This window comes from Poecile atricapillus, chromosome 1, assembly GCF_030490865.1.
Source record: "Poecile atricapillus isolate bPoeAtr1 chromosome 1, bPoeAtr1.hap1, whole genome shotgun sequence".
NCBI classification, from domain to species: Eukaryota; Metazoa; Chordata; class Aves; order Passeriformes; family Paridae; genus Poecile; species Poecile atricapillus.
The window spans coordinates 4,494,010-4,510,842 of NC_081249.1; the positions used below are offsets into that span (position 1 = coordinate 4,494,010).

General features: G+C 43.2%; 1 protein-coding gene across 1 annotated transcript in view; it reads left to right on the top strand.

Moving 5' to 3' along the window:
- The window catches only part of BACE2 (beta-secretase 2), a 49,620-nt gene that overhangs the window by 13,836 nt on the left and 18,951 nt on the right, over positions 1–16,833 (top strand). Inside the window, exons 2-4 of the mRNA XM_058826095.1 lie at positions 7,829–7,917; positions 14,795–15,011; positions 16,190–16,318. Of these exons, the coding sequence (XP_058682078.1) occupies positions 7,829–7,917; positions 14,795–15,011; positions 16,190–16,318 (435 nt within the window). The remainder of the gene's footprint in view (positions 1–7,828; positions 7,918–14,794; positions 15,012–16,189; positions 16,319–16,833) is intronic.

Genomic DNA, 16,833 nt, shown 5'->3' on the forward strand with positions numbered 1-16,833 from the left:
AGAATGCTAATGTTTGTGGAACCGAGGGCATTGGCAGGAAGGAGAGCGCAGAAATGAAGAATAGATATTTTGTTTTGTTACCAGGATTGATTGGCTGACTATTTTTTTTGTCTTTAAACCATAATAGCCTTCCCTTATTGTCAAAATGATAATATATATAAAGCACTTCCTGTAATATTTTTCTTCAAAATGACTATTCATCAGTCCCACAGTCAGATGCTCGTATTTCAACTCACAATTTAGTTTAGCAAGTTTATACTTCAGAGCAATCTGTCATTTTAGCATTTGTGGTTTTTATACAAATCTCCACTACAGAAGCAGGCAGTGCTCTTAAACACGGATAGATTGGCTAATCCAGATAGCACTTTGTAATCTTCTGGTAAAGAAAGAGATTATTGCTTTTCAGGCAGGAAAAAAGAAATATCCCTCCCAGTCTAGCAGTGCAGACCATGGAGAGATTGAGGGGAAATACTCTTGGTCTTCTGCTGGGCCCAGTGAGGGTGTGAGAGTGTTTGGGAATAAATGTTTTACGTGGCTGGGGAGGAGAGTGAATGTGAAGGGAGTGAATGTGAAGGGAGTGAATGTAAATCCCAGGTTCTGGCACCATCTGGGAATGGAGCGAGGGGAATGGCAGCAAAGGCCAAACACTCTCTGGAGAGCTTGGTCTGCCACTTCTTCTCCTGTTAACTCCCCAGGCTACAAAGACAGCACAGTTTGTGACAAACTTCTGCTGTTGTGAAAGCAGGAATTATCTTTGGTGATAAACTTGACCTTCTGGTTTGCCCACGTTTTCGTGCAGCAATAAATCACCTTCCTTTGCATCCCCGGAGCTGCAGCAAAATGTGGGCACCACCTGCTGAACAAACATCATTAGAAAATTAATCTCATTCTTTTTTTACCTTTTTTTTTCCTTTCCTCACAATGCCTCTCTTATCCTGGCTGCATGGGTGAACCCTTCTTGTGAGCACGGGAGGGGTTTTTTTTGGAGGCAGCAGCAGATAGGTCTGGATTCTCTGCTGAGGTGACCTCACTCAGGGCAACACTGGAAATACTCCTGCTGGACTTGGTGAAAAATGTGGGTCTGCCTTCCTCCTCCTCTTCCTCCTCCTCCTCCTCCTCCAAGGTGAAGTGTGATTCCATCCCAGCCTTGGGGTGTGGGGTTCCTCCAGTACAGGGACTGCTTGTGAGCAGTGAGAAATGGGAGAGTCCATCCCAGCCCCAAAGTCCAGGGACAGTGTGCCAGTCCAACAAATCTACATGTTTTTGTTTTCAGTCTCACCTTTTAAACAAAGTACATCTTATTCTGCAAGCAGGAATCTGTCTTTGGGGAGGCTTTTCAAGTTTATGTCTGACTTTGCAGTCCTCTACATCTAGAATTGCTTCCAAAACTTTCTCTTAACTCATCTTTTAAATTGCTTTTATTTCTGCACCTTCAGAGGAACAGATGAAGAATCTATATTAAAGCCCAGCCTTCTGATACTTTTTTTTTTTTATTAGAAAGTAGGCTGCAAATGCTAACTCTAAGTAACACAGGGGAGGAAAAAAACATACAGTATGTGCTTAAAAAGCCACTGTATACTGTAACATTACAAATTTGTAGAAACAAATTGCTGAAGTAACCTGACTGACAGTCAGTGCCAATAATAACACGTAATAACTGTGGGCAAACACAGCATATAGCTAGTGGTGTTTTCTTTTTTTGTGTGATGGTTGTAAGCAATTCTTGCCAGATGGGCTGATAATGTAATTAGGAATCATTGTGTTAAATGAGGCAGCATTTAAATTGCCAACTAATTTTCCTATCTATTAACCAGTTTGAAAAAGAAGGGCTGTTACCCAAATGATTTCTAGCTGCTAATCCCTAACAAGAAGCAGCACTTCCTTGAACCCCCTGTTTTTATTTTTTTTTTAATTTTTTTTTTTTTTTTAAGCACTGTTTAGCAGATTATTTTCTGAAGGGTTTATTAGTGAGAGACAAAATAAGGAAGAGAATTAAGAGATGGTACACGCTCAGGGGTGAGATGGGGTGGACTTCTACATCTACATTGTAGAAGATGATGTGTGGTAACAGCTCCTGAGCACGTAATGGGATGATTCCTATTTCTGGTCTCTGCATGGGGATAAAAACTTTTTCACTTTGTCATAGTTCACTGTGTGACATGCTCCAGCAAGCAGAGTGGAATTACAAGCCCTTTTTTAAGTGGGTGCTTTGGGAGAAACCATGAAAGCACAGCAGGACAAGATTTTGAGTGGCACATGAATGTTACTGGTGTGGAATGGTTGTGTTCTTCACTGAGGACAAGAGAAAAGGGAAGAGAAAGGGGCGCCCTTGGGTCGAGTTAAAATCCCAGAGGAGGCATGATGGCTTGTAGTTTTCATCATGAAAAAAGGTATCATTGCTAAAAGAGAGTAGGTTTAGATTAGATATTAGAAAAAAATTGTTCCCTGGCAGGGTGGGCAGGGGCTGGGATGGAATTGCCAGAGCAGCTGGGGCTGCCCCTGGATCCCTGGCAGTGCCCAAGGCCAGGCTGGACATTGGGAGCTCCTGGGACAGTGGGAGGTGTCCCTGCCATGGCAGAGGTGGCACTGGATGGGCTTTGTGGTCCTTTCCAACCCAAACCATTCTGTGATTCTATGAATTCTTACAGAGCAGCTTCTTTGCTCTGCTGCCTTGTGAAGGAAACTATCAACTCTCATTATTCAGTTTTGACTGAACCCCAGAGTAAATGTAAGGCTGAATGAGATTCTTTACTGTATTTATGGCCCTATGTGCAAATCCTATTCCTTTTTTCCCCCCCACTCCCTGTGCTTCAGCTGAAGCAGGAGCAAAGAGCCAAATACATTTTTGCAGTCTGGTTTCTTTACAGAATCATGGAATAGTTAAAGCTGGGAAAAACCTTTCAGATCAAGTCCAACCATCAAGCCAGCACCACCACCATGTTCACCAATAAACTACATTCTCAAATGCCATATCCACATGGTTTTTTAACAGTTCTTGGGATGATGACTTTTCCACTTCCCTGGTCAAGTGCTTTGCAACAATTTCCAAGGAAAACTTTTCCCTAATATCCAGCCTAAACCTACCCTGGTGCAGCTTGAGGCCATTCCCTCTCATCCTGTCACTTGCTATCTGTGAGAAAAGACTGACACCAACTCACTCCTTTCAAGTAGTTGTAGAAAGTTACCCTGTCCAGTGGTGGAACTTTATTGCTTGACCCAAAAGGATTGTTCACACCTGTGAACTTGGAAAAAACAAATGCAGTGGATTTTTCTGTGTACCAATCTTTTCGTGGGGATGAAGAATATCCCTAGTTCAGTGTGACAGGTTTGCAGGCAAGCACTAGGATTCCACACCTGGAAAAGTCTGTGGATTCCAAATCATGCAGACACCTGCTTCAAAGAAATCCATTTGGCACTTTCAGCCTGTGGGATTTGTTTTGTATAATTTTCTGGAAGTTACCAAAACCTCTCAACCTCAAACAGGGAAGAGAAGCTTCTACAAAGCCTGAGCAGGGCAGGAAAGAAACAACTTCTGTCCTAGCTAAGGGATACGAGAAACAAAAAAATAAAATGAATGATTGCTGCTCTCACTTTCCCTTGAAAATGTAAAGGAATTCACTTTCTGAATGTGTGGTGGGTAACTGCAAATTGTTTTATGCCAGGCAGTTAAATGAGGCATGAATAACAACCAGTCTGGTGTGGATGTGTCATATTGGCATCACCTGCTGTACCAGGGCAGGTGCCTGAACCACAGACAGCCAAAGCTTTGCTGAGTGGGAAAAAGATAACTCATCAATAGGCATTTTTTGGTTTATTCCTGATAGCAAAATACAACAATATTTAGCAATGGAAGGCTTAAAAGTATTAAAAACATAGTGGTAAGGTAAACTGTTGAAGCTGCGTGGCATGCAGTAAGTGCTATTTCATGCTGGTGCTGAGTTAAGGACTGGAAAGTTTAAGGGATCCTTGAAGTATTGACAAAGTGTTTGACTTCCAGTTGAAAGAAATCATTAGGACTGGGGATTTTTTCAGTGTCTCTACCCCTTCAGAGTAGAAAAAGTGTAAAATGCATGACCTCCGAGGCTTTGGCTTTCAGTGTTCGTGACTTTGAGTAAACACGTTTGGATTAGTTTCTTTTTATAACCACAAATTAATGGCATGTAGATAGTGTCAGATTCCCTCTGTGAGTTTGTCATGGCAGAGGTGGATGTTCCTGCCTTGCTTACAGTAAAATAGGGATCTTTATGAGCCTCCTGTTAATAATAACAACACCATTTGCATATAGGAAATGCAGACAGCAAAATAATCTCCAGGTACTTTTCTAGGTGCAGATTTCATGTCTCACAGCTGTGGTTAAGGTGACCTTCAGGGCAAAGAAACAATTTTGTGCATTTGCTCTCAGTTTCTGTTGTGTGGGTCTGAAATTGTACTTGGAAAGCATGAAAAAAACCCAAAAAAACAAAACACTAAAAAATAAAAATTAAAAAAAAAAAGTCTTCGCTTCTTCCAAAAGCAAAAGGAAAGTAGTTTTTCATTGGTTTTAATGCTAATATCTAATCTAAACACACTTTATCAGTTTGAAGCCATTCCCTGGCTCCTGGCAATTCCTGCAGCCCTTGGCAATTGTCTCTCTCCAGCTTTCCTGGGGCTCCTTCAGGCCCTGCAAGGCCACCCTGAGCTCAGCCCAAAGCTTCTCCTGGCCAGGCTGAACAATGGCAGCTGTGCCAGCCTTTCCTGCCAGCAGAGCTGCTCCATCCCTCTGCTCATCCTGGAGCCTCCTCTGGGCTCTCTCCAGCAGCTCCAGCTGCTCCCTGGGCTGGGCCCCAGGGCTGGGGCAGCTCTGCAGGTGGGGTCTCATCTGAGCAGGGCACAGGGACAGAATCCCAATCCCTTTCCTGATCCCCACCTGCTTTGGATGCAGCCAAGGACACATTTGCCTTTCTGGGCTGCAAGGTGACATTTCCGAGGGCAGGTCCAACCTCTGACCCACCAGCATCCCCAGGTCCTTCTCAGCAGGGCTGCTCTCCATGGTTGGGTAAGGATGGACAGCCCTGGTCCATGGCTCCTTCAGGGGCCACCTTGGGACTCTCCAGAGCTTTCCCAAAGCTGTCCCAGCTCTGGGAGCCCGGTGGGCAGCGTGGAGTGGAGCAGTGCAGACACCATCAAAGTGGCTCTTCATGAGACGCGAGGGCACTGATGAAAATTCAGAGCCGAAGGGTAGCGGGGAGAGAAAGGGAACTCAGTAAGTTATACCCACCCCAAAATGAGCTGCTGATCACTGGCTCTATTGTGAGGACTACAATAAATCAGTGTCTGCCTTGGCTGCCTGCACCTCATTATGCACAGAGATGTGGATGGAGAATGTCAGCATCAATAGCATCTGTCATGTGAGCGCTGCCGTGGCCGAGTGGGCTGCAGCTCGCATGGCCAGCCAGCTTTGTGCTTCCCCTCTTTCTCTGTGGGGGATATCTGTTTTCTCCTGGAAATCTTGATTTGCTCCATCCTGTGGGTAGTAAATTTGCCCTTTCCCTCGATGGTTTGTGAATTCAGTGATGATAACATTGTATTTAAGGTGCGGGGGTAAAATATCTTTCGTATGTGTCGTATTTAGTGATTTTTGGTTGGTTTTTTTTTTTCTCCTCCGTGTATGGTGCCATGCATATCACAGAGGCTAAGGCAACACCTACATGTATTTATGCTGATCTAAGTGCCCATTGCTCAAACATCACAGACTGCCTGAAAGGCTAATTAATTTAAGCCCTGCAGCACCCCTTTGAGGCAAATTTTGTCGGTCCTGATAGATGCACATCTCTTTGTTGTTTATTTTTAATATGATTTCTATGCCAGAGAAGGGGGAGAAATGAATAGTTTGTACCTTGCTAGGTAGTTGAAAAAATGTTAGGCTTTTGCTATCATTGAAATGAAGTATGTAGCAAACTTTGGATTTTATTGCAGTGCCTCAGAGGTTCTTATTTTCTTTTAAAGCCTCAGCTCCTGGAGCCAAGTGAACTTGTGGATGTCCTTTTGTTCTTAGATGTCTCTGTCTAGCTCATGTGGTTACAAAATAAATTTTAATGTATTGTCTTTGCTTAATCTAAAATCTGGGATGCAGCGAGGCACTTGGCTAAGGTTGTTGGTTTGTTTCTTTTTAGTCTTAAAATTTCTGCAAGATTAGGGCTGGGAATACCAATGACAGAGTGTGCCTCCAGTTCAGAAGAGATTCTCAGAAATTGCTGGTTGGTTTTGTATTCTTGTTTAAATTTCAGAGTTCATCAGTCCCATACTATATTAAAAGGGTGAAACGAGGGTAACCATCACCTCCCTCCTCCTCCATGAGCAAACTAAAGATGTTTTTAAACATTGACTCACACTTTTTGTCTATGCTCAGTCTTATTAGAGAAGGATTCAGCACATATTTTTCAAATGCTTTATCCTCCTTTGTGTTTACATTCATTTCTGAGTTCAGCCCTTTTTCTCCACTTCCTTTGTCAACACCAAGCTTGTTTCCCTGGTCAGGTTCTCTCTTGCCCTCCCCACATTCCCTTCCCTTTGTAGATCCCAAGCTACATCACATCTTAAGGAGTGATGGGGACTATCAAGGGGGCTGGTTTGAACTGGCTTTAGCCATGGGCAACCAAATCTTCATGTCTCGCTCCCTCCTGCAGGAAAATTCTTAATTCTTTAATATTTTTCTGGGGAACAGGTGTTTTAAGCCAGTTTGAGACTGTGTTGTTATCAAAAGAGGGAATCAGCCTTTTCTGGTTTCCACTCCTGCCATACCCATTTGAGTAGCTGTCTGATATGGCAGATTGCAATTTTTTCTTGGTATCTGGGGGTGAGGAACCTGATCTGATTTACATCCCAGCCCTGTGGCTTTGCCAGGGAGGCCTGGGAAGCATCCAGCCAAGAGCAGGGGAGAAGTGTGACCATTACTTTTGGTAGCAGCAGAATCTCTGACTGACTTAAATTTACCATTTAATGGCTCTGTACCTGATGCAGTTTCCAGGTGCCACTGAAAGAAGTGATCCTGCATGTGGCTGCAGTTTCCTTCAGCTCTGCCATCCTGCAGCTGTGATGGACCAGCCTGGTTACCTGAGCTAGATGGGGAAAGGACACGTCCTGTTTTGTGCATGTGAAAATTTTCAGCCTAAATCACCCTCCCAATTAACCAAACAAGTGGCCCCCTCTTAGACCACCTTTCAATGACGGTGTTAATCCTCATTTTTAAAGGTGGTAAAGGCTGTGGAAGGTTGCTGCTGCTCAGGATGAGCTGGGCATGGCTCCTGTGTTTTCCAATCCACGAGGCAGCTGCGTGCTTCTGCTTATTTCTGCCCAGACCTGCACTCAGCCCCTACTGTGAGATCTCATGAGCTCTAAGACAAACAGGGCTTTAAGCAGTCCATAATTCAGTCTGTGTCCTGGACAGGTTGCCAACACTCATGGGTTGGGCCAAAAGAAATTTGAGATGATCAGGAATTCATCTGCTGTGCAAATGTGGGCTTAGGCCAAAAAGGAATTTGAGATGATCAGGAATTCATCTGCTGTGCAAATGTGGGCTTGGCGGGTTTTCCCCCTTCCAGGAACAGGACTATTTTAAAGCATTTCAGCATGATCAGCTGTTTTGGATGGGCTGCAGCAGCAATTTCCCCAAAAGTGACACTAAATTTATTACTCAGGGCAGTGCTCACCATGATTTTAAAACTGGAGGCAATTTAGACAAAAACTGTGATTTTTTTTGTTGTTGTTGTTGTTTATTTGTTTAATTGGATATGCAAATCACCTCTCCTGTCTTTTCTCTTTTTTTTTTTTTTTTTGTTTTTTTTGGCAGTTAAATATTCTGGTTGACACTGGGAGCAGCAATTTTGCTGTAGCAGGTGTGCCTGATGCTGATGTCACATCCTACTTCAATCCTGAGCTGTAAGTACCTGTTCTGCACCCATGGTGGAAATTAGGGAGGGTCTTTTGATTCCTGGCTCCTCCATGCAAGACAAGATGATAAAGCAGCTCCTGAGGCTCCTGTGACATCCCATGGGAGTGGGATGTTGGTTGTTTGGTGGGAATTTTGGCAAAATCCTGCCTGCCACCGTGAGCAGCCCCACACAGCTGAGCTCTGAGTGAACATCAGCAGCACTAATTAGAACTGGAGAAAAGAGAAGCTGATTACAGGGTAAAAATTGTTTGCAAAATCACACCAATTTCAGCCAATTTCTTACCTGAATAGATTTGCAAGGAATTAAAAGTTTCAATCTGCTTTGCCTTTGTTTGAAAACAAAAAATTAAAAGCCGGTAATTGTATCAGTTACTTGACATTTCATCCAGAAGCAAAATTACTTAGTCAAAACCTAATTTGTTGTTCAGTTTGGCCACAGGCCTCAATCAGTCAGGGATCTGGACAGTCCTTGATGAATCTGGTTATTTATAAAATACAACTTGGTGGTTCTGGTGTTTGTTATGCACTAAATTTGTTGTGTTTAGCATAAGCTGACATTAATCACAGCTCAGCTTTGTCTGTCTGAATCACGCTTGCTCTTTTTCTTCCTTCCTTTCTGCCTTTCTCTAGTTTCAATTATTTCAGGTAAAATTCTCCAAAATGCTGTGTCTATCTTTAGCTGAAGCATATGGATAAAAATACTAAGAGTGCTGGGAAACTGGAGAGTATCACCTTTCTCACTACCTCATCTGTGTTTTAACATGGGGTTTTACACTTTTTTTTCCAATCAGATGCACTGGGGATGGAGGGAAATCTGTTATTTCCATGCTGCTTACTAGAGTAGCCTCACCTCCTGTCTTATCTTTAGATGTTAATTGAGGTATTTCACATCATGCTGATATGATACAGGTCTGGAAAATCGGGAATTTGCACTTGGTAGCTATTTCTGCACTACTGCAGGGTTTTCCGTGCCTTCCATAGGCAGTGGCTAGAGAAAAGTTAATTGCAAGAATTAAAAGCACAAGCATTCTTTCTCCCTTGTCTCTTAACTGATGTTATTGAGGCTGGAAGGACAAGGCCTCTCTCATTAGAAACAGCAACAGCAGAGCTTGTGTGTGGAGAAAGACAGGCTGAAATCATGTGAAGGTTACAGCCTGTGATCGGTGTTCTCAGTGGACACTGTGTTTGGAGAACTTTGATATAAGGCTAATAATGAAACCTTGAAGTGCAGGCCCTGAAGAGTTAGTTAAGGGTGCTTTGCAAAATTACTCAAAATCAAGTCATTACAGTCCAGAGCAATTGCAGCAAGAGTTTCTGGTTTGGGTTGCACTCCTGGAGTCCTGCAGCGTGCTCAGAATACAAATATTAGCAGACTCCTGGATACACCATGCTTCTTCCATTTTAAATATTGTAACTACACTTAAATAAATAAATTGGAGGGATCCTGGCCCCAGTGAAATCAGGTAGATACTCAAAAAATGTTGGTTGCAGGAAAGCTCTGTGCGTCACACATCCCAAATGAGCTGGGGCTGTCACCAGAGCAGGTGAGCCATGGCTGAGCCCAGCCAAGTCCTGTGCACCCCTGAGGATGGAGAATCCATACTTTGTCCAAGGCAGAGTGTTCCAGTGCCATGCCACAGTCTCCTGGGGAAGAAATATTCCGTTGTCCAACCTGAACCTCAAAAAATGTGACTCGTGGCTGTGACAGTCAGCATGTCAGCTGCTCCCTTCAGTGCTGATCCGTGCAAATCTGAGTGTGCAGTCTGTCCTTCACATAGGCTCTTGATGAAGACCTGCACAGAACCACGGAATTATTTAGGTTGGGAAAAACCTCCAAGACCATTGAGTCCAAGCTGTGACCACTCCCCATCTTGTCCCCAGCCCAGAGCACACCCAGGCCTTCCTTGGACACCTGCACCACCTCCCTGGGCAGCCTGTTCCAATGTTTAACAAGCCTTCCCATGATGAAATTCCTCCTGGTGTCCAGCCTGAGCCCCTCTTAGCACAGCTTGATGCTGTGTCCTCTCATCCTGTTGCATGGGAGAAGAGACTGACTCTCACCTGGCTGCACCCTCCTGCCCAGGGACTTGTCAAGAGTGAGAAAGTCTCTCCTGAGCCTCCTTTTCTCCAGGCTCTGGAACAGTTTTTCCTCCACTCACAACCCCTGGGGCTCTGTGCTTCTCACAAGGCCGTGGCTGTTTTGGAGCCAGGGGTGCAGCTCATCTTCAGCCCACACCATGGATGGTTTGTTCAGCCCCACATCCTCAGCTTCCACATGGAAATGCCATGGGAGGCGGTGTCCAAAGCCTGACTGAAGCCAAGGTGTGCCACAGGCACTGTTCTCTTCATCTGTGCATCCAGCTGTGATGCAGGAGGCAGTGAGATTGGTCAGGTGTGATGTGCCTGTGAAATTCCTCCTTGAGTGTCTGTGCCTGCACGACTGTCCTTCACCTGCTTGGAAACAGATTCCAGGAGGTTTTATTTGAGACTTTTCCTGACTGGAGGTGAAGCCCAGTCACCTCTGCTTCCTTGGGTGCTGGTCTCTTTTTGAGACTGGCCTTAAGACAGACTTTTCCCATCAGTCAGAACAGCTTCCCTGGCATTGTGGTTTAAACCCCAATGGCAACTCAGCCCCACACAGCCACTCACTCACCCCTCCACCATAACCCCAAACATTTCCCCCTCCTTCCCCCAGCTGTATATGCTGAGCATGACACCCTGGTGTGGGATATCCCTGAGGATATCCCTGGGGTCAGCTGTCCTGGCTGTGTCCCCTCCCAAATCCTCGTACACACCACGCCTGGCGGTAGCAGGGTGGGCTGAGAGGGAGAAAAGGACTTGGTTCTGTGCAAGAGCTGCCCAGCAATGACAAAAACATCTCTGTGCTTCAAGTCTGTTTTCAGCTCAAACCCAGAACACAGCCCGTGCTAGCTACTGTGAAGAAAATTAACTCTGTCCCCAGCCCAAAGCAGCGCACTGGGTTGTCATGATTTTTGCAGGAATGGTAAACAGGGGCATTGATATCACATCAGCTGGATCTGTAAAATTACCCAAGAGCGACCTTTGCCCACGTGTAAATGAGAAAAACGACCTATGGGCACTTTTCTTCCTTCCTAGGAGGAACACTTAAGATTAGATAAAGGGGTTATCTCTCATCTGGTAATCACTCCTGCAGTTTTTCCCTATATTGTCATGGAGTGCTTCCGACGTCTTAAGCTGCAAGTTGAAAACAAGGGGAAAGAAAGATTAGCAATTTGTTAAATTAATGGGTTATGAGTTATAGATGTGTGCTTATTAGAATATTCATGTTGTGTTGGAGAGAGTGATGGGTCTTAATTTCCTGATGCCACACTCTTAATTTAATTTTATTCATATGATCAAAATCAGAAATTGAATGCATGATTCTTTTTGGATTGAAATTGAGGGGGGGTGCATGGGAAAGGCGTTATCTTTGTTTCAAAGGACCCAGGGAGTGTGTTTTTCTGTAAGAGCCCTCCTGGAGCAATTCCAGAACTAACTTGTTAAATGATGTTGTGTATCATATAATCTATGTGATACAATCCTGCTGTTTAATTATCTGGCTCTTTTTGTGCAAAGCGAGTAAAGCTGTTACCACGCACCCTTTCACAACCTGGGCTTTTGAGTGGCTCTGGCAAACCTTTGCTGTGAAAAGTTCTGAGTTTGCTGTGATAATCATGCTCTGTAAGTCACCACGATCTATGAGGTTTTGCAAAATGACCTGATTTGTCCTGAACTGAAAAGAAATCACGGTGTTTGTTTCTCATGCTGTTCAAAATAACAGGTAGTTTTGTTGAGCACTCTACTTATGATGAAAGAGCTACTTAAACAGACATATAAAGGGATTTTTACACTTGAACCCAAGTGATCAGTGATGGCTCTGCAGCAGTATGTAAATCTGACCTGCTCAGGGCTTTCAGTATTCAGGAGCAGTATTTAGTTTTATTTCAGTAAATAAATAAAGAGTACTACTGCCTCACCATCTGAAGGTTCAAAAGCAAGCTGCTCAGGAGTTGATCTTTCCAAGAGATATGGAGGTAATAGAAATACAGGCCATAAATTGAGGTAATACAATAAGTTATATAGCACCAAACAAAAGAAATCGCTGTTTTTGCAGTGTTATCCTGCGAGGTTGGTTGTGTGCACTGTACAGGTTGTGGTTTGGGGTGAATTATAAACTTTTCTGTGGAAGCCCTGCAGATTAGATGAGACTTTCTTGATAAGGAATCAATAATTTCTGCTGTATTTTCATGTTTGCTTTGTCTTAAAGTTGTTTGGTGAGATCGGTGTTCCAGGGCTCCCTGCACGTGGTGGATTTGCTGTTGCCACATTGAGCTTGCTGCAAAGGGATGGTGACATGAGAAATAAGATTTTGGTTGTGTTCTCTCCTGTGCTGTGGGCTGGTAATGAGGATTAGCTCTGCAAGAGAAAGTTACCCCATTGCTGGTTTGCTCAGCTGGGGCTTGAGATCTGTTTGAGGTTTGAGGACCGAGTTTCTGGTGGCTGCTGTGGGGAGAAGATAGGAATGGGAAGGATAGGGAGAAGGGAGTAGGGTTACTACAGCACCATGATCTAGGAGCCCTTATTCCTTTCCTCTGGCTAAGATACACTTTGTCCTGCTGGAAGAGGTGAATTTTTTCTTTTCTCATCCCAGCCAAAGCAGCTTGTTTGTAATTTTCTTTTCTCTGCTGTGTGTTTGTTTTAAAACACTCAGCCCATGAATTACAAGTCTCCAGTTTTGACCTCCAAAGTTTTCTTCCTTTAGATCAGCGAGGTGGAAAGGTGAAAAAAACCAGAGTGGCTAATCACCTGCAAGAGGAGGGGGCAGGAAGTGGTTTTGCAGAACAGAATATAATTTACTGCAAGATCCCTTCCCACATTACCAGTTTTGCTCCTTGAAGGAAGTAATAAAGTCTTTCTTCAATATGACATCTGTGAACTTTACAAATGAGATGAGTGTCTTCGTATCCCTTTCTACAGGTGGGGAAGCCGAGGCACAAGTGGTGAGGAAGGGACTTGCCTTGCATTTCCCCAGGAAAGGTCACCAGCTGTGCTGGAAAATGAATCCAGTCTTTCTGTGTCCCGGTCCACAGCTCAATCCATCAGGCTCTTCCTGCTTATGGAAGAGGAGCTGGGTGCTGCTGCTGTTCTGGTCATGCACTGCTTGTATTTGCAGATTTGCTTCGCTTTATTCTCCCAGTGCTCAATTTTCTCTCTGATTTCAGATATTTCCTCTTCTGCTGCTCAGCCAGACACTTTTCTACATGAAGAACCCTGTATTTCCCCTTTCATTTCCTGCCCCCCAGTTTCCCTCACGCTGCTAATTATTCAGACTCTATTTTGATTTATAAAATGTACTGCCAGTGGCACTGAGGTGTTCTGAAGACCCTGCCTGAGCAGAGATGTTCCTTTGTGTAAGTGCCATACAAATGCAGAATTACACAGGAGCAGAGGAAGTGATCAGATGCAGGTAATAACAGTATCTGTGGAATCCCCTGCATTTTGAAATATTATCTCATGTATTTCTGCTGATTTAGATGTTAACCCTTGAAGGGCTGGGCTTTGGGAGTGTCAAGAGCTGCTTAGGGTTAGGCCTGCCCCCCTCCCCTTCCTCAGTGAGGAAGAGTCAGTTCCATGGTCCATATGGCCAAAATGTCCCTCAGGAGAAAGTGTTTGAATTATGGAATTTGTCCACGTTGCCATCTGAAGGTTGTTCCTCACAATAACAAAAATCACCCCAAATTCACGCTGGTGAGCTCAGGCACAGGGCCTGTGGAGCCACTTCATGTGTCTGCTAGATTAAAGCAGGATTGATCAAAGTATCTACACCTGATAAACCCTTGCACTTTCTATTGCTCTACACACATGTAAAGATGCTGTTATAAATTCATTTTATGGTTTTTTTTTTTTTCCCCTTTAATTAACTTTCCAAAAAGCTATGAAAAGTCTCTTGAGATGAGCTGAGTGTGGTCATCTGCCTCTCCAAAAGGGGAAGCTGTGTGCCAAGGAGAGGACCCAGAGTAAATTATGGGGGAATCCAGAACTTTTGTAGCTCTTCAGTAGAGATGTGGGTGGGATATTATTACAATATTTATGGATTAGACATCTTTAAAATGAAAAATCCACTGAAGCTTTTACTAATGTTTTTGTTAAGCCTTTTTTAAACAGGATTCAGTTCCTTCCTTTGCTTGCCATACTCCACTGCTACTTTGCCATTCTTCCCTGATCTAGAAAAACTTTGTTCCTTTCCTCCTCCAAGTCAGTAAATCATTTGTTAATAATATTAAATTCTACTTACTTCCTCACAGATAGGCCAAACTGCAGATTTAGGAAACCTCTGTCTTACTGCTAATACTCACAATAATATTCCAATTTACTCAAAACTGATCTTTCAGGAATATTAATGAGGAATTAGTCTACAGCTATTCAGTTAGTTTGGCATTTCAATTTTGGATTTGAATTCAGCAGCTTTCCATTTTCTAGTGGCATTTATTAAATTCCTTCTCCAGTTAAAAGAGTGTTGCTCCTTTGGAGCAGTCTGAGTCAGGGACACTGCCCTAGGTGACATGATACCTTAGATTATTTATTTTATAAAAAAAAAAACCACATTCTGAAGATTTGAGTTATTGATGGCTTCTGGATAAAAATGAGACCTTGAGTTTTGTTTGGTTTTTTTTTTTTTTAATTTCTGCTTTTTCCTGATTTTACAAGCAGTACGAATACATATTTTTCATACTTAATTTACTTTTTTTTTCCCCCCTCTCTGCACAGTTGAGCTCGAATATATTCTGCTGTCTTGCACAGTAAATGAACAGTGGTGCCTCAGTGTGTCCTTTCCTTTTAAAGGTCGAGCACATACAGATCTCAAGGGGTTGAGGTGACAGTGAAATACAGCCAAGGCAGCTGGACGGGGGTGCTGGGCACAGATGTCATCACCATGCCCAAGGGACTCTACGGCAGCTACACCATCAACATTGCCACCATCCTGGAGTCAGAGAACTTCTTCCTGCCAGGGGTTAAATGGCACGGGATCCTTGGTCTTGCCTACGATGCCTTAGCCAAGGTAAAGCATCCCTGCCCCTCGGATTGTCTCCTCACAAGGACAGGAAATAGAAATGTTTGACTCCACCCTTCCAGCCACCCTTTCCTACGGATCTTCTGTCTCTGTTCCAGAAAGGATAAATTGGGTTGTGATGGTACCACAGTCCCATGTGAGGGGTTTGGCTTTTCTGCTGACAGAAATGCTGATTTTAGCTCCCCTGGGATGAATGAGCTTTTACAGAGCTTGTAGAACCAGAGTGTGGTTGTGGGATGTGTGTGCAGGGAGGCATCAGAGCTCTGAGGATAACTTCTCCAAACTGGTCCAAGGCAAAGCCCTTGGCAGTTCATTCTTGCACATTCTCCATTCATCAAGTAAAAGTTGAGGTGGATGGATAATTTCAGAACAAATATTAGCTACAGGATTTCCAGGAACATAGAACCAAGCACATCCTGCTCCTCTGGAGGCAGGAAATTCAGGTAGAAGATTCAATTAAAACCTGAAATTTACAGTCCACACTGTATAACTTCAAAATCTAAAACTGAAAACATGATTGGAAAACTACAAAGTTACAATTTTCAACCTTCACATCCCAAAGTGAGTTCTACCTAGACAGAACAAACGATTCAGCACTGCCTGACGAGTCTGCTTTATTCCAGAGCTGTGTGGGAGTTTTTATTGACTTCATGGGCTGTCAGTGGGAAGGGAAAAGGGAAGGGAGGAGTTACAATTCAATAGTGTTGAAAAACTGAAAATCTTGACTTTAAAATCCTGCTTTTTTAACTATGGAAAGGTGTGAAAGGCAAGGTATGTTTGAGTGCTCTAAAAACACAAAGCCTTTTCCAAACAGAAATTATCGGTGGGAGTTTCTGCCTGAAACTGGTGTTTGGGTTTGGAAACTGCAATTGGAAATTACTCCTGTGTTTTAGGGATTTGGTGGCTGCAGTGCTGACATGGGTCAAAAGTAAAAATGTTTTTAAAAACAGCAGAAACAGAAAAATGACAGATATTGGGGTTTTAATGGCTTATTATGTCTAGAACTTTCATCAGCTGCCTGTCAGAAATTCAATTTACTCATGAAAAGTGGTCTTGTTTGAATGATTTGCTGATTTCTGTGAAGAAACTTTCTAATGAACCCTGCAATTCTTTTTTTCTTTTTTTTTTTTCCCTGTTTGTTTGTTTTGCTTTTCAACACCTTCAAGCCCTCGAGTTCTGTGGAGACATTCTTTGATTCCCTCGTGAGGCAGGCAAAGATCCCCAACATTTTCTCCCTGCAGATGTGTGGTGCTGGACTCCCTGTTTCTGGAAGTGGTACCAACGGAGGTAGTCTTGTGGGTATCTGTCAATAGGAGAGGGAAGATGTATCTTTGTTCATCTCTCTCCCTCTTTTCTCTGACTATCCTGCTCCTGCCAAATTCAGTGTTTAAATATGTTTTCATATTTTAAAGATGTTTTCTAATTTTTTAAAGGAAAGCTAAGCCCCTGGGCGAAATTTGAGTGTTATTTATTTTCATTCTCAATTCTTTTTTTTTTTTTTTTCTCTCTCAAGTTTGAGTAAACTTTTCATCTTTTAACAAAGAAAAACATGAATGTTGTGCTGTTTCCTCAGGGCAGATTCTGCTATATTTCTCAAACTGAGCAGTCCCTTATTCAGCTGATAAATTTGTTCAATCTCATCAAAATGCTACAGTAATTTATTTTTTTTTACATGATGTGAAAAGGGGGAGAGGAATCAAGGGGCTTTTTCTTTTTTTTTTTTATTTTGTCAACAACATATTAAAGGGAAAAATCTGTAGATCAGATCTCCTGCTTGCTTTTACTCTGGGAAGTCTTTCCATCATCTTCA